The sequence below is a fragment of the Gallinula chloropus genome (assembly GCF_964237585.1).
Source record: "Gallinula chloropus genome assembly, chromosome: 2".
NCBI classification, from domain to species: Eukaryota; Metazoa; Chordata; class Aves; order Gruiformes; family Rallidae; genus Gallinula; species Gallinula chloropus.
This window is the reverse complement of record NC_140086.1, coordinates 142,543,556-142,566,709: the sequence shown is the minus strand read 5'-3', so window position 1 is coordinate 142,566,709 and position 23,154 is coordinate 142,543,556. Positions and strand designations below refer to the sequence as shown.

General features: G+C 38.4%; 1 protein-coding gene across 1 annotated transcript; it reads left to right on the top strand.

Moving 5' to 3' along the window:
* Positions 1-1,278: 1,278 nt before the first annotated feature.
* Positions 1,279-23,015, top strand: NSUN6 (NOP2/Sun RNA methyltransferase 6; the record flags this gene model as incomplete). Its single annotated transcript, XM_084279970.1, has 11 exons — positions 1,279-1,353; positions 2,026-2,181; positions 3,741-3,820; positions 4,995-5,104; positions 7,668-7,821; positions 9,370-9,451; positions 10,815-10,934; positions 15,266-15,410; positions 17,817-17,965; positions 18,933-19,058; positions 22,774-23,015. 11 exons carry the CDS (start codon positions 1,279-1,281, stop codon positions 22,984-22,986), a joined length of 1,410 nt encoding a protein of 469 aa, XP_084136096.1. The 3' UTR covers positions 22,987-23,015.
* Positions 23,016-23,154: the final 139 nt, after the last annotated feature.

Genomic DNA, 23,154 nt, shown 5'->3' with positions numbered 1-23,154 from the left:
AAAAAAAATATTTTGAGGGGGTTTATATGATGAAAGTGACAAATAGCCTCTTACGCAAGTAAAATCAATACCAAACTTTCTGATGCATTTTCTCTAAGTATGTTTAATACAATGAAAATGTTTTATTTAAGTATTCATATTTCTTTGTTATGGATGGAATAAACCTCATTGATGGGGGTGGTTCTCACTTTGCCTCCATTTAAGTTGATGTAAAGAAACTATGAAATTTTTAGGAAGTCTCATTTCAGAGTGAAGTGTATATAATGATCAAAAAAACAGGCAATGTAGGGGTGGGCTGGTACAATTCTGGAAGATAGCTCTATTTTATTACCTGCAGAGAAAGATAAACAGAGAAGACTTACAAAGAATAAAAGCTGCACCAGGGCTGAGCTTCAATAGACACTTCATAGCTGGCCTTTACAGAAGAAATTAAAGCAATATCTAGAAATTTCCTGTACATTTTAACCATGTAATCTTTCACCAGACAACTTGAAGATATTAATGCAACAGAAGCTTTGCTTGAATGCTTCACTATTCCTACTGTGAATTAAACACAGACTCAAGAGAAAACTGGTACTTGTAGTCCTTCTGTAATTTTTTTAAGTATGTATGGAAAAATTAAAAATAATTTCCCACAGTCATGCACTTGTCTTCCTGTTACAAAGTTTGGATGATTTGAACTTTGGAGAAACCTAAGAAGTTAATCTTGAGAAAAATAAATCTGACAGGGGAAAATAGAAGATTATTTCTAAATACCAAGAGGTGCAGTGATGTGATGGAATAAGAATTTCAAAGATGGGACTTAGAAGAGTCATAGCAGAATTCTGTGAGGAGATTTTGTGAGTGAATTCTAGGACTAAACAGCAAATTCTCCCCAAGGATAGTTAGGGGGGCTTTGATGAGACAGGATTTACATGTGGTGACACTTGCTTCACATTTCAAACACCGATAAAGTAGCCGTGGAAAGTATGGCTGGGAAGGATGTGACAACAAGGAAACCAGTTGCCTCATTTTAAAGATAATGGCAAATGCTAAACATGTAAATGAATATATTCTAAAGTTTAATTAACAGTAGAGTTGCAGTCATATCCTGAGCAATATTTGGAATTCTGAGTACAGTAAAATTGCATTATTTAAACAGAAGAATCAGGGAGAGCAGCTTAGTTTGTGTGTACATTTACATTACATTTATGAACTTGCAGAATATGATAAACAATACTAAGAAAATACTTTGCTTATTCCAGTTCTTTACCAGCAGATTTTAAAAACTAAAGGAAGATGTCTTTTTTCCCTAAAATCTCTTTCCAATTTGAAGTTGAAGAGTATCTCACCAAAGTGTTCAGAAATAAAGAGGTATGTAAAATAGATATTATTAATAATAAAAAAATCACTAGTTCAACACTGTTCATATTCCTTTGATTCAATATTTTGTGTGACTTTTAATATCTTACAATAATGTGTTGTCTTCACATTAGATTTTTATTCATCAGTAGTTTTATTTAAAATATAAAATTACTCTTTATGCATATTAGATCAAAGTAACGTAAAAATATTTAGACTAAACTTAGCATAAATCTGAGACTTCAGGTTTGGATCCCACTGAAAATGATCACAGAAAAAACCTCATTAACCACGTAATCTTGATTATACCCCTTACCTGATGCAGAACTATACTATAGACAATCTGTGAATTCCTAAAGCAAAGGACACAAAAGTGATTTTCTTGTATATTGGGTAAAGAGTAATAATTCATAATTTTTAATCTACTCTTCCATTTCCTTAGGACTGTTCTTTGTATGGTATCACAGACCTTGCCAGCATTTACTTTTGGTACTTGCTGCTGCCCATTTACAATGATCCTGCTAAAATGCCTGTTTTTCCAACAAGTCCTTTTCATTCCTCACTGTTGTACACCGCTCACCTGTATTCCTCTGTTTCTACAGAATGTGTGTTCGGCACTTTGTACTGATGAGGAGGCTGCTGTGTGAATCTCTTTTAATATGAACTTTCTTCTTTCACTTTCAGCTTATCACTGCATTAGGTACACAGGAGGCGGAGAGTAAATATCAGTCTCTGTTAAGTCATCTATCCCATCCACCAGGTTTCACAACTGTTAGAGTTAATACCCGCGTGGCTTCAGTGAAACACGTGAAAAAGTTGCTCTTAGAAGAGATTCAAAAGGTTTGTGCCATTTCTTAACAGGAATTAAAATAACATATTTTGCCTTATTATGAGAGCTTTTCATTACTGAAAACTGTTCTTTAACTTTATGCAATCATATTGATTTCCCATCAGCATTAAATGTTAAATGAAAATTCATTGTCTATCAGAATTCCTCATCTAACATGTCCAAGAGAGGCAATAAGAGAGGGAGAATACAACCAACTTTTTCATGTGGCAGATCCAGACCTTAGGTAGGATTGGAGTACTACCGTAGTAAATCCTGCAAAGCATCGTACGTCTAAGAGAAAATGGTAGAAAGAGATAAAAAATGCATTTCAGTATGCTGTGTTCATCCTGTTCAGAACTTTCATTTAAGATTAAAAAAAGAATGGCTGTATGTGTTATTGCACAAATGGTTTGGTAAAGTGAGAAAAATTGTGTATTTTAAACTCTGGAGTTAGAGTGATGCCCTGAAGCTTCTGTAGTTCCTTTATTAACCCTGTTTTCAATCTTTATATAAATTTCTGGATTTTTACTTGTCTTAGTTAAACATTTATTAATATGAAAATGTGTAAGCCTTTACATTTAAGAGGTAGATATTTTGAAACTCTATTGTAGATCTTCACTCTAGCTAAAAAGATCCAGTTCTTCTTTAAGAAAATTATTAATGCTAGTGAGTGTACAGGGAGCTATAGCGTGACAGAAGCCAAGACATTTCTGTGATGCAGAGGCAGTTGACAGTATTCTGCTGGCTGGAATGATAATGAATTATGCTAATTTTAGCTTGATTGTAGAAATCTGAAAATGGGTATTGCAATATGATATTCTGCTTCAAGGGAAAATGCTTTGCTGAAAACTGAATTATGATTGGCTCTTCATAAATTTTTGTATTTTGAATTGTGGTTATGTTGGAAATTGCAAAACAGGTTTAAAGAGGAGCATGCTTATGAATTGCTTTTGTATTAAGAGGAAATATCAGATGAAAACTGATTTATTGTTTTGCATATTTTAAGGTTATATTTTAGATGACTCAGACAAAAGGACTAGTTTTAAAATGGCAGCCTGTCATTTTTCTCAGCAAAACACACAACTCAGCTCTCAGTACCCAAAGTTAAGCTGAAAAGAAAAATAAAAAGCATTACCAACCTGACATATTAAGTAAGACAGGAGTAGAATTAAACAGTGGTTTATAATTAACAACATCAGAATGATAACACAGATTAGATCCAAGTGTCTCTGGTGGTGTTACTGTGATCTGGTGATAACACAAACTTCTTCCAGAAGGAAGCAAAAAGCAGTGGTAGGATTATGAATGTCAGAACCCTGTCCTAATCCCTGAAGTCAGTTCTCAGTGAATCCCTTTGTGGCCTTCTTATTTCTGAAGTTATTAAATGTTTAGTCTTTTCCACATGTATTTGTAACATGCAGTCTCTCCTTATACACTATTTTACAACCTCTCTTAACTGTTTTCACAACATTGGGTTTTTTTACTCTACAGCTATATATTATGAATGGAAAAACAGCTTTCAGTTTTTTTAATATTGCCTAATTTTTTAAAATCTTATTTTATTAAATAGCAGTTTAAAGGGCTATGTGTTCCAGTTCTTGAGCACCCGAAACTCCAGGACGTCTTATTAATTCCTGTCATTGGACCCAGGTTTGAAATTTTCAGTCTTTAGCCTTGAAATGTCATAACACATATTTTACTTCCATGTTTCTTGTTAAACAGCTAGGATAGCTAACTCACTGTAAGTGAAGCACAACTTCATTTATATTAAGACCTAGTGGACAGTCCAGAGTCAGATTTTTAGTTCTTCAGAGATGTAAGGAAACACAGAGTTCTGTCCTTATTTATGAAATTAACTTTTTATAGGGAAAATGTAACAGAAGTACATCCTCTCTGGAAATCTAGCTAGGTGGCAGACAGAAGAACCAAGCTTTTTCAGTGGGGTATAGAACTAGAGCTAAATAAAAGTAGGGTTTTCTTCTACTGGAATCAAGTCCAGGGCAAGACTTACAAGATTTACTTTATCAATAATGCTGAGAGGACTCCTGAATCAATTTTATCCCCTACAAGGTTACTATTTTTTCTCCATTATTGGTATGTTTGGGTATTTCCCTTGTTGCATGTGTGTCTGCCTCTATGGAGTTTCTTCACTGTTTTATTGAATTCACTGATGGACATTTTATTTTAAGTGTCTTGTTCATAATGAAGACTATCTTACTCCAGATTCAGTTTATACCATGATTATAAAAAGATTGGAAACAAGTAGTATTACTTTGTAAATGCTGTACACTCTAAAATAGCATTTAATACTTTTATTTACTCTTCATTCATTCATTTCTAATTTTGTAGCATCTTTTTCTAAACATTCTGTTCTTTTTATATCCCAAAGTGTTGGCACATTAATAAGCTTGAGTAACTATTTTCTTCGCAATTCTTACTGGCAAAGTTCCTTGCACCTGGTTATACATCAGTTATAGAAGTACTTTGCAGTTGCTAAGCACAAACAAATCACTTTACAATCAGCTGGCCTAGGAAGGGATAGAGGCTTATTTCTCCATCCCAGTATAATTTATTTGTATTTATGAGTCAGGTTCGTAATAGTGTCAGAATGTGTCAGAATCTGCTTTATTTTGAGGACTGGTTTCCTCGTTGTCTCTTTCTTTTGATTCTTCTGGGAATAAAAAAAAATAGTTAAATGTAGCACATGGTAGTTGTTCATTCTGACAAAAAAAGTATTTGTGAACTAGGGTTTACTTGGGGGTATTATTTTTTTCAATATAATTTTAATTTTTTTTTTTAACTGAACTACATTTTGTGGGTTTAGGCGAGATTTGAAGAAACATGCATCTGAAGTCGTGGTTGGTGCACACTGTGGCTATGCAGTACTCCGAGGAGCACATGTTTATGTCCCTGGAATCATGTCTGCCTCAAGATGTAAGTGTTCTCTAAGTACATACACCCTGTGAAGATGTAAAGAGGATGAAAAGAATGTCACATCTTGATGACAGTTACCAATAAATAATAACTTCTTTTTTCGTTCACAACTGAAATTATTCTTACAGTTGTAATTTATGGTATATGCATTTTAAATATTTTTCTAGCTTTTGGGGGGGATTTTCGGCATTTTTGCATTATACTCATAATAAATTATATGTAATTAAGTTCTGTTTTCCATATGTAGTTCAGAGCTGAACTATTTATTAGTTCTCAAGGATTTCAGTTTCTTTTGTTTTAAAATCTTATTAAAGAACATGTCTGAAGTAAAACCTGACTTTTATGTAAGTTTTTTTTACTACTGAATATTGTAACTTTTAATATAGATGTTCAGGAGAATAAATTCTCAGAACTTTGTTCCTTTTCATTCTTATAAGGAAAAAAAATAAAAGGAATGCCACAACAGATACAACTTGTTGATAACTGGTTGGTTGTTGATTATTTAATAGATACTATTTCCAGTTTGTTATTTCTTCATTCAGTCACAAGGGCACTTGCCTTCGTGATTCTGTCAGGTTCTAAGTTACAGATCTAAAAGCATGTATTTCTTTTTCTTAATCCATTGGTGATTCTTTTGGTATTGTTTGTAGATGGGAGGTTGAGTAAAAAAGTTATTTTCTATCAATGAGAAAAAACTTCAATTTTTATCTTAGGCTCTTAAGAAATTGTATTTTTTGTTTCAGTGCCTATGAGACAAGGTAAAAGATCTACACATACATGTTTAGTGTTCAGCAGCCTATTTATTTTTTATTTAAAGGCCACATTAGCTTTCCGTGAAACCAGTATTGTTTTGATGATTCGCCTCATTATTCAATTGTGATGGTATCTACTAATCATCATGGTTCTTCTTATTAAACAAAGGCACTCAGGAAAGCATTTATCTATTCACTTCATTCCTTTTCAGGAAAGACCTTTCAAGAAGTTTTAAGCACGTGCTTAAGTCCAATTCACTGAACAGGAACATTTTTCAATCTAGGACTTGATAATGAAATAAATATATTGCAGTAGCAGTTGTTGAAACTGCTTATTTAGCCTCATAAATATTCAAATCTATCTTTGAATCAACTAGTGATTTATCCTAATTGCACGTAATTATGCATGCAACATCAATTTAAAGAAAAGATACTATAAAACTTCAGGAACCATTTAGGAATTACAGACAGGAAAATAAAGTAAAAGGTTATGCTACCCACTTGAGGTCAGATATAGTAAGGGCGTATTAAGCACAGATGGTCTAACTGGGGGAAAAAAAGACTATAGCAAGAACATAGTTTTAATCTCTGAACTTGCAACCCAAATGAGAGTAAACTAATTATAAGGGGGCTTTCAGGGTAATTAATCGAAGTCTAGGTTTTATGTTTATGGTATGCCAACATAAGCTACAAAAAGCTTAAGAACTATATACAGTATTAATGCATTTTGAAAGGACAGTAGTCAACAGAGAGCAAAATAAAATCCTTTATGTTTGAATACTGCAGAAAATCTGGCAAATACGTGCTTGATGGAAGAGTGAAAATTACTGCAAGTTTTTATTCAACAGTGAAGTTGAAACAGTAGCAGTAACAGTAGACTATCATGTAATGTTTGTGACACATTGTGTGAAAAGAAGATATGCAAAAAAAAAAAAGCAATTGTTAGTGGCTACCCAAGAAATGCTACTTTCTAAGGATTCTGGATATTCAGAATTGTGCATATTCAGAAAGCCACTTGAAAATGGAAAAAAAGATTCCTAAATACATTTTAAAGAATTCTCGGGAAGCTGAACTGTAATTAGTCTTATCATATCCTGATTGTTCCAGCCAGTTGGACAAGTCCGGAATGTAAGTCTGGAAAAGTGTTTATTGCTGTCAGTGGAGGCCTTGATTTTTAAGAGTATTTTTCATCCGGTCAGTGCACACAGCTTGCTGACCTACAAAATCACTTAAACCTTTTCCATTTGTTTTTGTTCTTGCTCAATTAAGACCTTAGAACTGTGTTTCTGGAGTTTGGTGTACTGCTGACCAAAATTTACACACATTACTGATCTGAAGGGTTCTAATTTGAGATGTAAAACTCTTGTTCCAGCAAGACTATATAATCACTTGTATCAAAGCCATAGTAAGAGAAATAGCAGCTGTAGCTGTACTCTACCTATTGAGTGCAGTAAATGTGAACCAGTGTTGTTTGATGTACTTACATGCTTTGAGCACACACAAAGGTCTGAATCCTGAAATGTGCTTAAAACTTAGGGGTGACTGTGTTGTGAAAAATAAAGTGAAGATTTGTTCAGACTTAAGACACACTGTCTCCTTTGTAACCTTGTGTCTCTCAGTAGCTATAGTCTTTTGATAGCTATCATTCATCATGTACAGTCACAAGCCTAGTATCATTTAATTTTTGTTTGATTAAGAAAGTTTTAATTTTGCTATGATAGTAAGTAGTCTACTGGAAATCCTAAATTATTTCATGACTTTTGTTTGTCATGTGTTACACTAATTTCAAAATTCCCTTCTTCTTTGCACAGTTATGAAAGCTGGAGATCTGGTCTCAGTGTATTCAGATATTGAAGGGAAATGTAGAAGAGGAGCCAAAGAATTTGAAGGAGTCAAAGTCTTCCTTGGAAATGGGATTTCAGAACTAAGTCGCAGTGAAATCTTCAGTTCAGGTGGCCCATTGAAGTAAGTGCATGGTAACTGCAGTCTACACCAAAAACTGTGCAAAGGGAAGGAAGAAGAAGGGAAGACATTTTGAAATGTTCTATACCCTGTGTGAAACCACAAGATGGCTTTGACTAACACAATGCATGTTGGGATTTCCAACATTGTTGGGGAAGTGTTAGTTTCTGAGAATATAAATGACTTACGTCTCCTGCAGTCTTCTGTAACTTCACATGTAAGGTAGCAACAATGTGATGGCAAGTAGGTGTTGGCAGACTCAACATTTCATTTTGAAGTGGCATACAGATGCAAGTTTACTTGAGAGGAAGGACAAAATAAATGGGACCCTTTTCAGAATTTGTGTTTAGCATATGACTTCAATAAAATAGAACAAACAGAAGTCACAAACATTCTCATTGTGGCAAAATTGCATTTGGTAAATTGTTCTGTACCACTTTCCTATTTGGATGGAACAGAAGTACAGCTCTGTCAGTTTCTCCATCTCCTAAAAATATTTGATGGGGTGTTTTTTGGTGGATCAATGGACAGAACATAATGTCAAATATCTTAGAAAAATGAATAGCGTTTGCCAAGGTAATTATCTGTTTCCAGATTACTTGCTTTTCCTTTTTTTTACCAAAGCATATGTTTGTTCCTCTGCTGTTATTTAAAACATATATAAAAAGTGGTGCAGAAAAGTGTGGGCATCAAATATATGACTGAGACTTTACATCATGAGGACAAACTACAGGAGATCTAGTAAAGAGGATTACATTGTCAGTGGATTTATTGGAGCTTAAATTTAGTCAAAGTAGTGGTAGAATATATCTGAGGAGTTGTTGACATGGAATTGCAGTATGTAATACTAAATCTGGTGCCTGCAAGTTTGCTTTCTCATATTCTTCCTTTTTCTTTTTGGACTGTCCAGTGCATATGCAAAATAATACACATTGTTATTGTCAGTAATCTGTTATCAGGCTCAGTATTATTTTTTTCTTGGTTTTATTGTTATCTGTTTTCTTGTACATGATATCTGTGTCAGAACTTCATCCATATTTAAAACGTTTAGGTTGTTTCTAAGTTCAAACCTTTGCTTTGCAGGCAAATCAATGTGTTGATTTGTTCTTTAGTTATTTGGCTGAAATTGCAGACAGTGAAAAAAATGGAGGAAGATCTAAGTAGGAAACCTTGTGCCAGTGCTGTAGCATATACATGGCTAGCCAACAGCAGTTGTGGATTGAAATATTTAAATCTGGTTTTATGCATTTCTTTACATTATCAAGGCTTGGATTAGGTCTCAATTTGTCTTGTGTACAAAAAACTTTGCTTTCTGCAATTCTTACAGGTAGTTCCAGTTTATAACGTAATACATTTTTTCTAATGGCTTACCCAACTTAAAGATGTAATTTCAAATAATCTCATATTACAAAATTGTGAAAGTGTTTTTCTTACTTGATTTAGAAGTGCTTTCGTTTTTGTAAGATTATTGTTTCTATTTGTAGTCATAATGATTTTAGGTGAATACTGTTAAAAACTATGAGTTGTTGAAATATTTTTTGTGTATTTCAGTGGGATGGGCGTAAGAATGATAGAGCCAGTCTACCTTAGTCCTTCGTTTGATGATGTGCTCCCTAGTCATTTGTTTTTACAGGTATGTTTGTTACCAAAAAAAATTCTGTACTATTTGCAGAATAATGAATATCCTCTAAGCACATGTGAATACATATTAATTCATTGGGTATTATGGCACCTAATTCACTATTTGGATTTAAAGAAAACAAAGTGTTCAGAGTGAAGTCAGTATCTGCATGTAGGTGATTTAGTCAGACTGCATCTGAGATCTGATGAGGGACTTCAAAGTCACATACGCACTTAAAACTTTTTTTGCATAGTTACTCTGCATACAACTTTTAGCTTTTTGGAATCCGGCTGTGAACTGTGGAATATGAGTCTCTGTCAGGGTACAAGTTAAACTCCTGCCCATTGATCTCACTGCTGGTTACTGTACTACACCAGTATGTGCGTATAGCAAACGTTGCAATAAACAGCTTCATATAAAATATTTGTAATATACAGAGCTGCTGTGTGTCTATGATAGTATCAGCCTATCTAATGCTGACTTTTTGTCGTGGTTTTACCCCGGCTGAGAGCAGAGATCCCCACAGCTGCCTGCTCTTTAAAGGAAAAGAGGAGGGGGAGGAGAGGGTGGGAGGATGAGGCAAGGGAAGGGAAAAGGAAGGGGCAAATAAAAACCCCAAAACCAAGAAACCAAAAGCCCGTGGATTGGGATAAGGATAGTTTACTCAAATAGCAGAAAAATAAAATATAACAATGGTAACAGGGCTTTAGAGCAAAAATCTATGAAACTGTTGATACATAATGCAGTTTCTCACCGAACCCACAACTCAGGCTGTGCCACCCAGAGCTGTCCCGGAACCTGACCGTCCCCCAAAAACCATGTGTCCTGGAGCTGTCCGCTCCTCCTCCCATCAGCCCCCCTTTATACTGAGCATGATGTAATTGGCATAGAATACTCTCTTTGGCCAGTTTGGGTCATGTGTCCTGACTTTGTCCCCTCCTTTCTCATTAACAGAGAAATATCAAGTACTGAAAAAGTCCTTGACTGCCTGACCACTACTAAAAACATCAGGGTGTTATCAGCACTGCTTTCATTTTAACACTCAAACACAGCATTCCATCCGCTGCTACAAAGGAAGTTAACTCCATCCTCACCGAAACTAGGACACTTTTAGCACTGTAGTCTCTGTAGTCACGAACCCTTCAACTTCAGTCACAGAGAATCATATATAGCTTTAAATAAAAAAGAGCCATTGGACACTTCTGTCTCTTTTTGTGTAATCCCAGTAGTTAATTTTCTGTTAAGGAACCGACAGCAGTGCCACAGGTATCTTCACTGCTGAATTAATTTTTGTTTCAATGAGTTTGTCATTCCTCAATACAGGATTCGATACAGGACCTAAGGTTTGATTCTTTCATATTTGTTTTTATGATAGAACTTGCCTTCTGTGGTTGTGAGCCATATTTTAAACCCTCAACCAGGAGAGAGAATTTTGGATATGTGTGCTGCACCTGGAGGGAAAACAACCCATCTGGCAACATTAATGCATGACCAGGTAAGAGAAGTCATTGAGCATTTTCTGTCTCCATGAAGAAAGTCTGGCCACTGTTGATTTGCACAGCTCACTTCATTTCGCTGTCAGAATGCACAGATCATTTACAGCAGCAAACAATTAATATTTGAATGTTCTGCATACCAATATATTTAGCTACACATCGGTTAATGAAATGGGCACAGCCTATCTTTATCAAATAGTCACCATCACATTTAAAACCTTGCATGCTGCAAATTGATTTGCTGAAATATGTTTTATTTCACTTCTTAAATGTTACTAATTTATTTGTAACGGAAGAATTTGTAACATGCAAGGCATATGCTGGATTAATGAAACAGAATACATGGAAATCAGGGGTTATTACTGTGTGCCAAAAGAATGCAAAACTCTGTCCAAAAGCATATCAGAAGTTTATAATCCAATTGACTTCCTTCTCAGTAGAAATTATCAGTTATGCAGTACAGATATGATCTTGGACTGAATTTCTAGTCTGAATCTGTCATTCTAAGGCACAGTATCGCAAAATCAAAAATACCTCATGAGAAAATGACAACATGAGAAGAAACAAAAACTAAAGCCAAAGGAAAGTAACACACAAGCCAAAAAGAATGTGGTTATAGGAATAAAATTTTGCATATACTAAATTACTGTATGCAAAATAAAAGACAGAAATGTAGGTTACTCTTTTCTAGCATAGGGGAAAACGTGTAATGTTTCCTCTAAAAATTTCATAAGGTGATACTTCCAATAGGTGTACTGCAATACATCGAATTATTTAGAAATTTTGCAGTTAGGTTATGCAGTAGTACTTCAATGGTTGCACATTAATAGAAAGGCACAGTGGGTAATGATCTGAATGTATTGAGAAAAGACATATATTCGGTTCTGTGATGGTTTGTTTCTTCCCTCAGTGGAGAAGGTTTGCAAACATGCATTAAACATGAAGCAAACATGCATCAAACAGTTATTACACAGTCGTTAGGCATTCATTAGATAGATTTATGTCTACAAGTCTATGGGGCCAGATGACATGCATCCCAGGGTCCTGAAGGAGCTGGCTGATGTGGTTGCCAAGCCGCTCTCCATCATATTTGAGAAGTTGTGGGGACTGGAAAAAAGGTCACATCACTCCCATTTATAAGAAAGGAAGCAAGGAAGACCCAGGGAATTACAGGCTGGTGAGCCTCACCTCTGTGCCTGGGAAGATCATGGAACAGATCCTCCTCATGGAACAGATCCTCCTGGATGACATGTTGAAGCACATGAGGGATGAGCGCGTGATCCAGGACAGCCAGCATGGCTTCACCAAGGGAAGGTCGTGCCTCACCAACCTGGTGACCTTCTATGATGGAGTGACAGCATCGGTAGATAAAGGGAAGGCAACTGATATCTACCTGGACTTGTGCAAGGGCTTTGACACAGTGCCCCACCACATCTTTATCTCTAAATTGGAGAGATGTGGATTTGATGGGTGGACCATCCAGTGGATAATAAGAAACGGTTTGAGAGAATGTAGACAAAGGGTGGTGGTCAGTGGGTCTATGTCCAGGTGGAGGCCAGTGACAAGCAGGGTCTGCCAGGGTTGTGTCTTGGAACTGGTGCTCTTTAACATCTTTATCAGTGACATGGATGATGGAATTGAGTGCACTCTCAGCAAGTTTGCGGATGACACCAAGCTGAGTGGTGTGGTCAACGCCCTAGAAGGAAAGGAAGCCATCCAGAGGGATCTTGACAGGCTGGAAAGGTGGGCCCGGGGGAACCTAATGAGGTTCAACACTGCCAAGTGTAAGGTGCTGCACTTGGGCCAGAAGAAACCCAGACATAGATACAGACTGGGAGAAGAGCTCCTTGAGAGTAGCCCTGCTGAGAGGGACTTGGGGATTCTGGTAGATGAGAAACTTAACATGAGCCAGCAGTGTGCTCTTGCAGCTCACAAGGCCAACGGTATCCTGGGCTCCATCAGAAGAGGGGTGGCCAGCAGGGACAGGGAGGGGATTGTCCCTCTCTACTCTGCCCTCATGAGGCCCCATCTGGAGTACTGTGTCCAGGTCTGGGGCCCGCAGTACAAGAAAGATGTAGAACTGTTGGAGAGGGTTCAGAGGAGGCCACAAAGATGATTAGAGGGCTGGAGCACCTCCCCTACTAAGACAGGCTGGGGGAGATGGGCTTGTTCAGTGTGGAAAAGAGAAGGCTGTGGTGGGACCTCATTGCAGCCTTCCAGTACCTGAAGGGAACATACAAACAGGAGGGAAATCAACTTTTTAAAAGGATAGACAATGGCAGGACAACGGGTAATGGATTAAAACTAAAGGCAGGAAGGTTTAGATTAGATATTAGGGGGAAGTTCTTTACAGAGAGAGTGGCGAGGTGCTGGAACAGGCTGCCCTGTCCCTGGAAGTATTCAAGGCCAGGTTGGATGGGACCCTGGGCAACCTTGTGTAGATCCAGGCCTGGAGGTTGGTGGCCCTGCCTGTGGCAGAGGGGCTGGAGCTCTATGATCCTTGGGGTCCCTTCCAACCCAGACCATTCTATGATTCTATGATTTATAAAGCTTCCAGTAAAGAATTTCAGTGTGATAAATAAAGTAAGTTTGTAAAAGCACGTATTTCTATCATAGATTCATTTACATCTATGCTTTTTCCATTTGTGTATGTAGATTCTGTATAACTTTGCATAACTTTTTTTCCTTAGTCGTCTTAGATAGTTCGTGCTTATCTCCAACTGAAGTGGTAAAGATTAAGAATATTGATGATGAAATTTATCTGAATTACTGTTTTCTGAATATGTAAGTTTTATTTCAGATATGGAAGAAATACATTTGTGAATTTGCACTGCATTTTGGTTCTTAAGTTCTGCTGACAGATTTTCCATACTAAAATTCCATAGACAGTATATTAAATCATTAAAATTTCAGGATATTTGAATCAATCTTGTATTTTTTTGTGATTTAATAGTAAAAATTAGTATCTTTGGTTTAGATTAGAAAATTGAAATGTAAAATTTCTCGGTGTTGTTAAGAGCTTTTAAATTAGAGTTGGGAATAATTAACACTTGAGCATGTTTTATTGTCTGGATCCCTGTCCAGACCACCATTGTAAAAGATGTCTTTCAGGAAGTTGTTCTGGCAGTGGCTGGCATGGGCCAGATGGGGAAGAACTGTTGTCTTCCAGCTTGTTCTGTGTTCTGAGAGTCTCTCAGGAAAAGGGCTTACCTCTTTATATCTACATGGGCAGCAAATCCACTGTTTTAGCTGCAGGCTTGGCATTCAAACACAATCAATTGGTCGTGTGCATGTGCAGCAGGTTGAATGGAGGTGATACAGGAGAAACAGTGGTACATGGACATTTAGTGCTCCTGTAAGAGGTGATTTGGCTCAGAGTAGCTGAAGGCCAGACACAGTCGACACAGTATAAATTTTTTTTACTTCAGTCCTCAACTTACATATTGGCTGATGTGACATACAGTGAACAGTTTATCTTTACTGTTTGGTGGGCTTTTTTACACCGTTTATCTTAGCCATGCTTCTAGAGAGCCATCACCAAATATGAAACATTTGTCAAGTTTTCTCAGCAGGTTCTATTTGCTACAAGTCTAGTAGAGGTTTTTGGTCTTTTTTTTTAAAGATGGTTCTGGATTTTACTGATTCTACTGCTTACTTTTCTTTGTGTTTACAGATTTCTTTTAGCAGATAGGGGTGTGTGTCTGCTTTGATTTACCTTGGGAGAGGAAAAGAGAAATCTTATTCTTACATAAAAGGAATAATGTGCAATTGTGATTCCTCTCCCCACATAACTATTTTATTCTAGTATTTGGAGTATTTCCCAGAGTAATTTGAGTGACAACTATTGCAAGTATGTGTTACAAGTCTGAGCAAGTCAGAGACGTGGCTGTGGGCTTTGTTTCCTCAGGACTGAGCTGTATGTGATCATGTTTACTACCATCTCCATGCAAATATAAAACCTGTTGACCTACTTTACCAAATATTTGAGACTTCTACCCTCTTTCAAATGATTACATTTTTCCCTTAGTGGCCAGTAAAACAGTTCAAAACAAACAAAACGAAACAAAAAACCCCACTCACAGAAGTCAGGCATTATAGGTCCCTTAGGGACTGACTGTGCCAAGTGAGAATGCTCACAGCTTCAGACTTATGTGGGTATCAGGGAAAATAAGGATGAACAAGGACTCTGGAGTGTGGATTTAAGGATAACAAAATTCTGTAGGGAAAACTAAGCTTCATCTGTTGCACTGCTAATGGGATGGGGGGAGGAAATCAGGAACTGCACATTCATTCAATCCATATGCTTCTGATAAAAACTTTTTTTTTTCAGGGTGAAGTAATAGCCATGGACAAGATAGCTAGCAAGGTCAAAAAGATTAAGCAGAATGCTGAACTGCTACAGTTGAATTGCATTAAGGCCTTTTGTTACGATGGAACAAAGGCACTTTCAGTTGAGAAGAGAGAGGATGAACAAGGTAAAGTAAACAAGTTGGACAGTAGGAGCTTTTAGAAGAAAATTGTAATCAGTTTTTGTGCTAATACTATTAAACCTACCATAGGTCTGCAAGTCCTTGAAATTTTGAGAGATACCTAAGTTGTTTCCGCACTGTGAATTTAGTACTCTTTTGTGACTATCAACAAATACAGAACTCAAGCTAACTGTCCTTATCGCAAGCTAATATGCTCAAAAGAAATGCATTCCTTTCCCAGATAATATCAAAAACTGAAGAAGCCTTAAAACCTCTAGCAGGATCATGGTCAACCCCAGACTCCGAGGAAAAAAAATATTTTGCGGACTTGCTTGGCTTTTCTGCCTCAGAATCCTCATCTGGAAAGTGGGGTTATTAATACCTAACTCCCAGGAGTGCAGCAAGGTTTAGTTCATTGATGTTTGTTCAGCTGTTCAGGGTAAGGTTCTATAGAAGCACAGTGTATTATTTTAAGTTAATTTAATTTGCTTTCTGAAGTGCTGTATTTATGATACTGGTTCTGTTCCCATGATGGAACGATTTAAACAGTATCTGATGTCTTGATTATTTTTAGTTTGTTGTGCACAGTATGCTGTTCTTTCTCACTCTATTTTATCCCAGTCACTTGTTAGCCTAAATAGAAACGAGGTTGTATAGTTCACCTTCCTTGTCCTTATGCCTTGCAGTTGTTCATGTTTTGGAGGAATAAAGGTACTTTCTTAATAGTCTTCCTGTGAACATAAAACATTGTAGGTGGTATGTAGCGCTTACACAGGTGAACAAGAGCTATCTGTAATACTGAGAAGTCAGAAAGTCTTTTCTGTACATCCTTGCAAAGTAAGACATACATATTTTGAAAGTTATAGTAATGGTTCAGAGGTAGATCACAGAATCGCAGAATTGTAGGGGTTGGAAGGGACCTCAAGAAATCATCAAGTCCAACTCCCCTGCCAAAGCAGGTTCCTTAGGAACAGATCACACAGGTAGTGTCCAGACGGGTCTTGAATATCTGCAGAGGAGACTCCACAGCCCCCCTGGGCAGCCTGTTCGTGCTCTGTCACCCTCACTCTTAAAAAGTTCTTCCACATATTGGTAAATCAGACAGACTTGCTTTGTGGTGCTGGAATAAGCTAGATAGCAGCGGTACGAAGTTATTCATTTGTTTTCATTTGTGACCTAACTTGAATATTTGAGGAGCAGGAGGAAAGGAGATAAAGCATATACATGGCTCTCTTCCTCATTGGTTACTCACAGATACACATACAGACCCACTTTTGTCTGGGTAGTGCTGAGCTAAAGAGTCTTTCTAGGACTAAGGTAATAGAAACTTTGGGGCTGTTGAGCTGGGGTTTCAGATCAAAGGATCGGCATTGCATATAGAAGTTACGTATTTCCTTACCTGTCCAGGTAATATTCAGAAATTATTCTTGTCTTCACAGTCCTTGTTTACTCAGTTGTTCTGCTGTGGACACAGCATGTGTCACAGGTTACAGCTTTCAGCATTTCAGGATATTGAGGTGCTGGAGAGGGTGCAGAGAAGGGCAAGTAGGCTGAGTAGCAGTCTGGAGAACAGGTCTTATGACGAGAGGCTGAGGGAGCTGGGGCTGTTCAGCCTGGAGAAGAGGAGGCTGAGGGGGAGACCTTATCGCTCTCTACAGCTACCTGAAAGGAGGCTGTAGGGAGGTGGGTGTTGGCCTCTTCTTGCTAGTGACTAGTGGAAATGGTCTCAAGTTCTGCCAGGGGAGGTTCAGATTAGACGTTAAGAAAAATTTCTTCACTGAAAGAATGGTGAAGCTTCGGAACAGCCTTTGGGAGACCGTTTATGGTGGTGTAGGGCTGATGGTTGGACTTGATGATCTTGAAGGTCTTTTCTAACCTTGATAATTCTATGATTCTATGTTATTAGGAAGTGCTTTATTTTCTTCAAATTTATATACAGCACTATAAATAGTTTCTGTATAGGCAGTCCAGTGATTATTATTAGCGGTCTTAATGGTTAACTACAGGCTTCTCTCAGTAAAGATTTGCATACTTGGTTCAGTTACGATCTGTGCTTCATTGCAGCCTATATGGGGAACTCTGTACTCAGCACCTCTGATCAGTCATATTTCAACATTTTTGTTTAATTCCTTTTACATTTTACTTTCAAGTTACTAAATTAAGGTTAAAAATATTACTGCCTAAAGAGATTGTATATTGTTTGACCTCACAGAACTAAAACTGTGTACTTCTCTGGGAGATGGAATCTACCAGTAGCAGTGTTGAGACTTGTTTCTAGCTGAGATTGCTTTTTCAGACATTATCTATAGAACCTGTTTGATGTCAAGGGAGCAGTAACTTCTTGTTCTTTTCTATGGTGACGTCTCAAGGAAAAAGCTAGACCCATTGTACATTAATAACTGCTCTTTACAGGAGGACCTCCATTCTTACCAGAGTCATTTGATCGCATTCTTCTTGATGCTCCATGTAGTGGGATGGGACAGAGACCAAACATGGCTTATTCCTCGACTTTAAAGGAAGTGACCTCTTACCAGCCACTACAGCGCAAGCTTTTCACTGTGGTATGTAGTAATCATTGAGCAGATAAGTTAAATTGAAGATAGATGTGTTTGCAGCATAAAGCTTCATGCCAAAACGTGGTGCTTCATTTTCCCTGTCTTTTCAGCAGTTAAGTAAAGAAAATAGCCTTAGAATTTGGTTACCCTACCACCTCCACTGTATCTGTTGCTAGGTGAAGTCAATTCATTGGAGCATAGGAATGGTATGTGTAAGCCATAGTAAACAAAAACCTTTGCCTGTGGTTTTTATTCCTTCGGTTTCATCAGTATTAATTTATAATGACCGCAAAGGTCCAAGCCATGGGGTAGGTTAAAGTCTTTTCTCTGCATCTGCACAGACTCTCCTAAGTTCACTGCATTGATCTGCCATGCAGTGGTGCTGTGAGGTGGTACTTTATGGGATATGAGGTGGGGTATGAGATTTAGTGCAAGTCAGGAGGCCATGGTGCAGCTTTCCATGCTATGAGGAGTGTGCTTGGTCTGATGCTAAAGATAAGGTTTCGTGAAGCTTGTCTAAATCTGAAATATATGTATTCAAAATGAAGCACAGCTTGAAAAGCAGCATAGATAGAGCTTCCATGCCACATGTGTGGAAGCAGGTGATAATATCACTTAGAAAAATATTATGTATGTATCTATCACTGGCAGCAGGTGATGAGAACTATTCTGTTTGGGATATGCAGAGCCATACAAGCAACAAATCTTACAAGGTGGATCATCTCAATGGCATTAATAAACTACATGAACTATAGTGCTGATTTGGAAAGAAGAATCTTTCTGATCCACGAGACACTTTACTGTATTCCCTGAGAAGAATTAGTATTTTAATGCCTCTTAGAAAAACAAAAAAAGTTTAATTAAAGTGGTAAGTTTTAATATTATGGCTTAATGGTTTCTTGGTTAATGGTGCTTAATATGAAAGGTTTTGCATTTAGAAATAAGCTTAACTATTGTTTATGTTTCCCTGCAGGCAGTGAAACTGCTGAAGCCAGGAGGTGTTATAGTATATAGTACATGTACAATTACGCTCTCTGAAAATGAGGAACAAGTTGCTTGGGCCCTGAAAACTTTTCCATGCCTCCAGCTTCAGCCACAGGTAACAGCATTTCCGGGGTCATTCACACTATCTGGTGAGCTTGCTTTGGCACTGTAAAGTTACACAGTATTTACTATCAATAAATCTCTTTTTCACTGCACACAGTTTTAACTGTTGTGGGTAGAAATAGTACAAGGAATTCTGAGGCACTTTTAAATGAATTTTTATGTCTAACCAAGCTTCATTTCGGGATTGTTAAGTAGTTTCCCACTGTGTACTGTAGTTGTTTTGATTTGTATGACAGTCATTTAAAATGCAATGGGGGCAAGAGACAGTTCAGACAGGTCAAAATTTCTCTTGCAGTGTCTCTTTTGGAGTCAGTGACCTTGAGAGACTTTTATCATGAGACTGTATGCATCTCTTTCCTTCTTTGCTGATGCGACGAGTTGGGTGCATTAGTTGTTTATCATCTCTTTGAGGAAACGTCTCTGACACCTATATAATTCTGTGATGACTTGTATCTGTCTTAAGAAGTTTATATGCATCTTTTAACTGAAATTAAGCAAATACATACAATAAGTGTTTGATGAAAAACTATGTAAAAGCTGGTAAAGATTTAACAGAACTGAAGCCTTTCTTAAAAGATTTGGATGTCAGGGTTCTTCTGTTTGCTTTCTCACCATAGTAACCTGATTGCCTTCTACGACAAGGTGACCCACTTAATGGACAAGGGGAAGGCTGTGTGGTCTACATGGACTTCAGTAAAGCCTTTGACACTGTTTCTCACAGCATTCTGATTGAGAAACTGGCTGTCAATGGCCTTGACAGGTGGACCCTCAGCTGGGTTAAAAACTGGCTGGCTGGCTGGGCCCAAAGGGCGGTGGTGAATGGAACAAAATCCAGCTGGAGGCCGGTCATGAGTGGTGTCCCCCAGGGCTCAGTCCTGGGTCCAGTCTTGTTCAACATCTTTATCAATGACCTCGATGAAGGGATTGAATGCTCCCTCAGTAAGTTTGCAGATGACACTAAGATGGGAGGAAGAGTTGATCTGCTTGAGGGTAGGGAGGCTCTTCAAAGACACCTGACCAGACTTGACCAATGGGCTGTGACCAATGGGATGAAGTTTAACAAGGCCAAGCATAGAGTGCTCTACATGGGACATAACAACCGCATGCTTTGCTACAGGCTTGGGGGAGACTGGCTGGAGAGCTGTCAGGCAGAGAAGGACCTGGGGGTGTTGGTTGACTGCTGACTGAAGATGAGCCAGCAGTGTGCCCAGGTGGCCAGGAAGGCCAATGGCATCCTGGCCAGTAGGTCTAGAGAGGTGATTGTGCCCCTGTACTCGGCATTGGTGAGGCCGCATCTCGAGTACTGCGTCCAGTTCTGGGCTCCTCACCATAAGAAGGACATTGAGGTCCTTGAGCAAGTGCAGAGAAGGGCAACCAGGCTGGTGAAGGGGCTGCAGGGCAAATCATATGAGGAGCGGCTGAGGGAGCTGGGGATGTTTAGCCTGGAGAAGAGGAGGCTGAGGGGAGACCTTATCACCACCTACAACTACCTGAAGGGAGGTTGTAGTGAGTTGGGCAATGAATGGTCTCTTCAGCCAGGTGACAGGAGATAGGACAAGGGGAAATGGCACAAAGCTGCTCCAGGGCAGGTTCACATTAGATGTTAGGAAAAAAATTTTCACTGAAAGAGTTGTGAGGGCCTGGAACAGGCCGCCCAGGGAGGTGGTTGAGTCACCTTCCATGGATGTGTTTAAAAGACAGGTAGATGAAGTACTTGGGTTATGGTTTAGCTTAGGATATGATTGGTTGGACTTGATGATCTTAAAGGTCTTTTCCAACCTTGTGATTCTGTGATCCATTTACTAGGATTTTTTCAGTTCCAGCTGTTAAAATTCCAATTACACATTTTACCTAACAGCACAAAAATTATCCTTGATAGAATGACAAAGCAAAACACAAGCCCCGTTAACTCAAATGCAAGATTAATTCTAGTGTAAGAAACATTCTCTCACCAGTAATGTATCTTGGATAAAGCACGAGTTTTCACATGCCGGATCTGTAAAAAGGAAGCCTTTGTGTATAGTATATTTTAAATGAGATGACACTGACTTGTTTACCCACAGATAGTTTATTGTATCTTGCAACCAATTCCCCATAGCGTAAATTAAGGTGATCTTTTCCAGTGAATAGGAAATGGGATTTTAGGGTCAACTTACCTCATGTTCATGTATTTTCCATATTCTTTAGTCTCTCAGCAAACATCTCCTTATATACCCAGTCCACTGTCTCCCACTTTCTCAGTTTGGCAACAGATCCTGGAATTGTGTTGGGTAAGGAAAAACAGGAGATGGAGCCACTGGTGTTGATCTCTCAGGTGGAGGTTACTGCATGGCAGCTGGTCCTTTGTGCAGACTTACCTCCTCTTAGGGGCTTACACGGGAGATACTGTTGACCAAATTAAATACAGTAACTAACTGGAAGGAAAAAGGAAATGGTAGAGGAAAAAAATTGATCTGGCTTTGAGCAAGTCACCTGACACTTTGTAATACTGTTTTCCCTAGACTGTTACGTTTCCATCCTTCTGTTCCAGTATTTCAAATCATTAGGCCTGTCTCCCTTTGTCCAGTTTGCACTGGACATCTCTTTTTGTCTCTCACCTGGAAAGCACTGAAATCCTGCTGAGGAAAAGGAAGAGAAGAATAAGACTGCAACCTCTTAGCTGCCCAGCTTTATAGCGCCGAGTTTGCGATTAAGCAACTTACTCGCATCATGTGCTGACTGGATGAGGTGATGTGTTAGCAAAGTGTGATGGCTCAAAAAATGCTCTGCTGTAGGCTGCATTGCAGGATACACTAGACTAGATTTACTAAGGAAATCTATTTTTGATATTGCAGTGGCAGCTTTTGCACATTTTGTTCTATCTCCTTACCGAATGCATCGAAAGAAGAAACCAGCTAAGAATTTTGTCTTGGCATCGGTGTATTAAATAAAAAGCAGTCAAGGCTACTCACGAGAAAGGCTGAGAAGAAAAGGCTGTGATTTCAAGCACTTCTCTCCAGGATTTTGATGCCAAATGTCATCTCCTGAATTCAGATACCTAAGCTATTCCTCTTTCTTTCTCTGCCTCACACGCATATGTAAGAGTAGACACATTCACCCCTTGGTCTGATTACTTGACATAGAAAATCTGAAGCTCAGATTTTTCTCGGCATCACCTTCCAGGCAGTAAAGCATTCTGGATTGGGGCTTTCGGTCTCTCCAGTTGAAGTTCTCAATGTGACCAATTCTGGTATTTCTACTAGTGTTGCTGAGTATGTTAGTAACTGGCTATAGAATCACTACTTTTGATGTAACTCATTAGTCAGTACTCAGCAGCATTGCATTATTTAAAAGTGTCAACCTAAAACCTTTAGACCTTCTCATTGTCTGCTGAGGACAGATTTCTTGTGATGTTTCAGTCCTTTGAGTAATGAATTGATTTAGATCTGTGTACCTGTCCTTCGCAAGTGCTCTAAACTTCCGAGGAAGTGGATTAGGTGCACCCCAACCTCCTCAAAGTACTTTGGGCCTTGTGTAAATGCTTGTACCCATATTGGCCAGATGAAGGCAGGAATAGAAGTGCCATGAAACCTCTAAATCTAAATGACAGAAACCCAGTTTATCCACGGGAACGGTTAGGCAGCTCTGCTTATACTCAGCAGAATGCATTTAGGGCATTCAAGAACTTTACTGAGGCAATAATTCGCTTTTCTTTGTTACTTAAACAGGAACCTCACATTGGAGGAGAGGGCATGAGGGGAGCTGGACTGTCACTTGATCAGCTGAAGCTGCTGCAGAGGTTTGATCCCTCTGCTGCGACGTTACAAGGAATGGATATGAATTCTTTGCAAGATTCCAGGGAAGATGATCTGATTTCCCTAGCAAATAAGGACTGTATAGGATTTTTTATTGCAAAATTTATTAAATTGAAGAGTAAGTAAGCATTTAGGAAGGCGACCTGAATAAACACCTCTGCGAGTCTGACGTGAAGTGCGTTTCTTACTGCTGCAATGTTGCCAAGCCAACAGGCTGACGGCAGAGTTGCTATGGCAGCAACGCAACCTGCCAGCTGTTGTGCTGGGAAAGAGCCACAGGTTGTACAGAGTCAG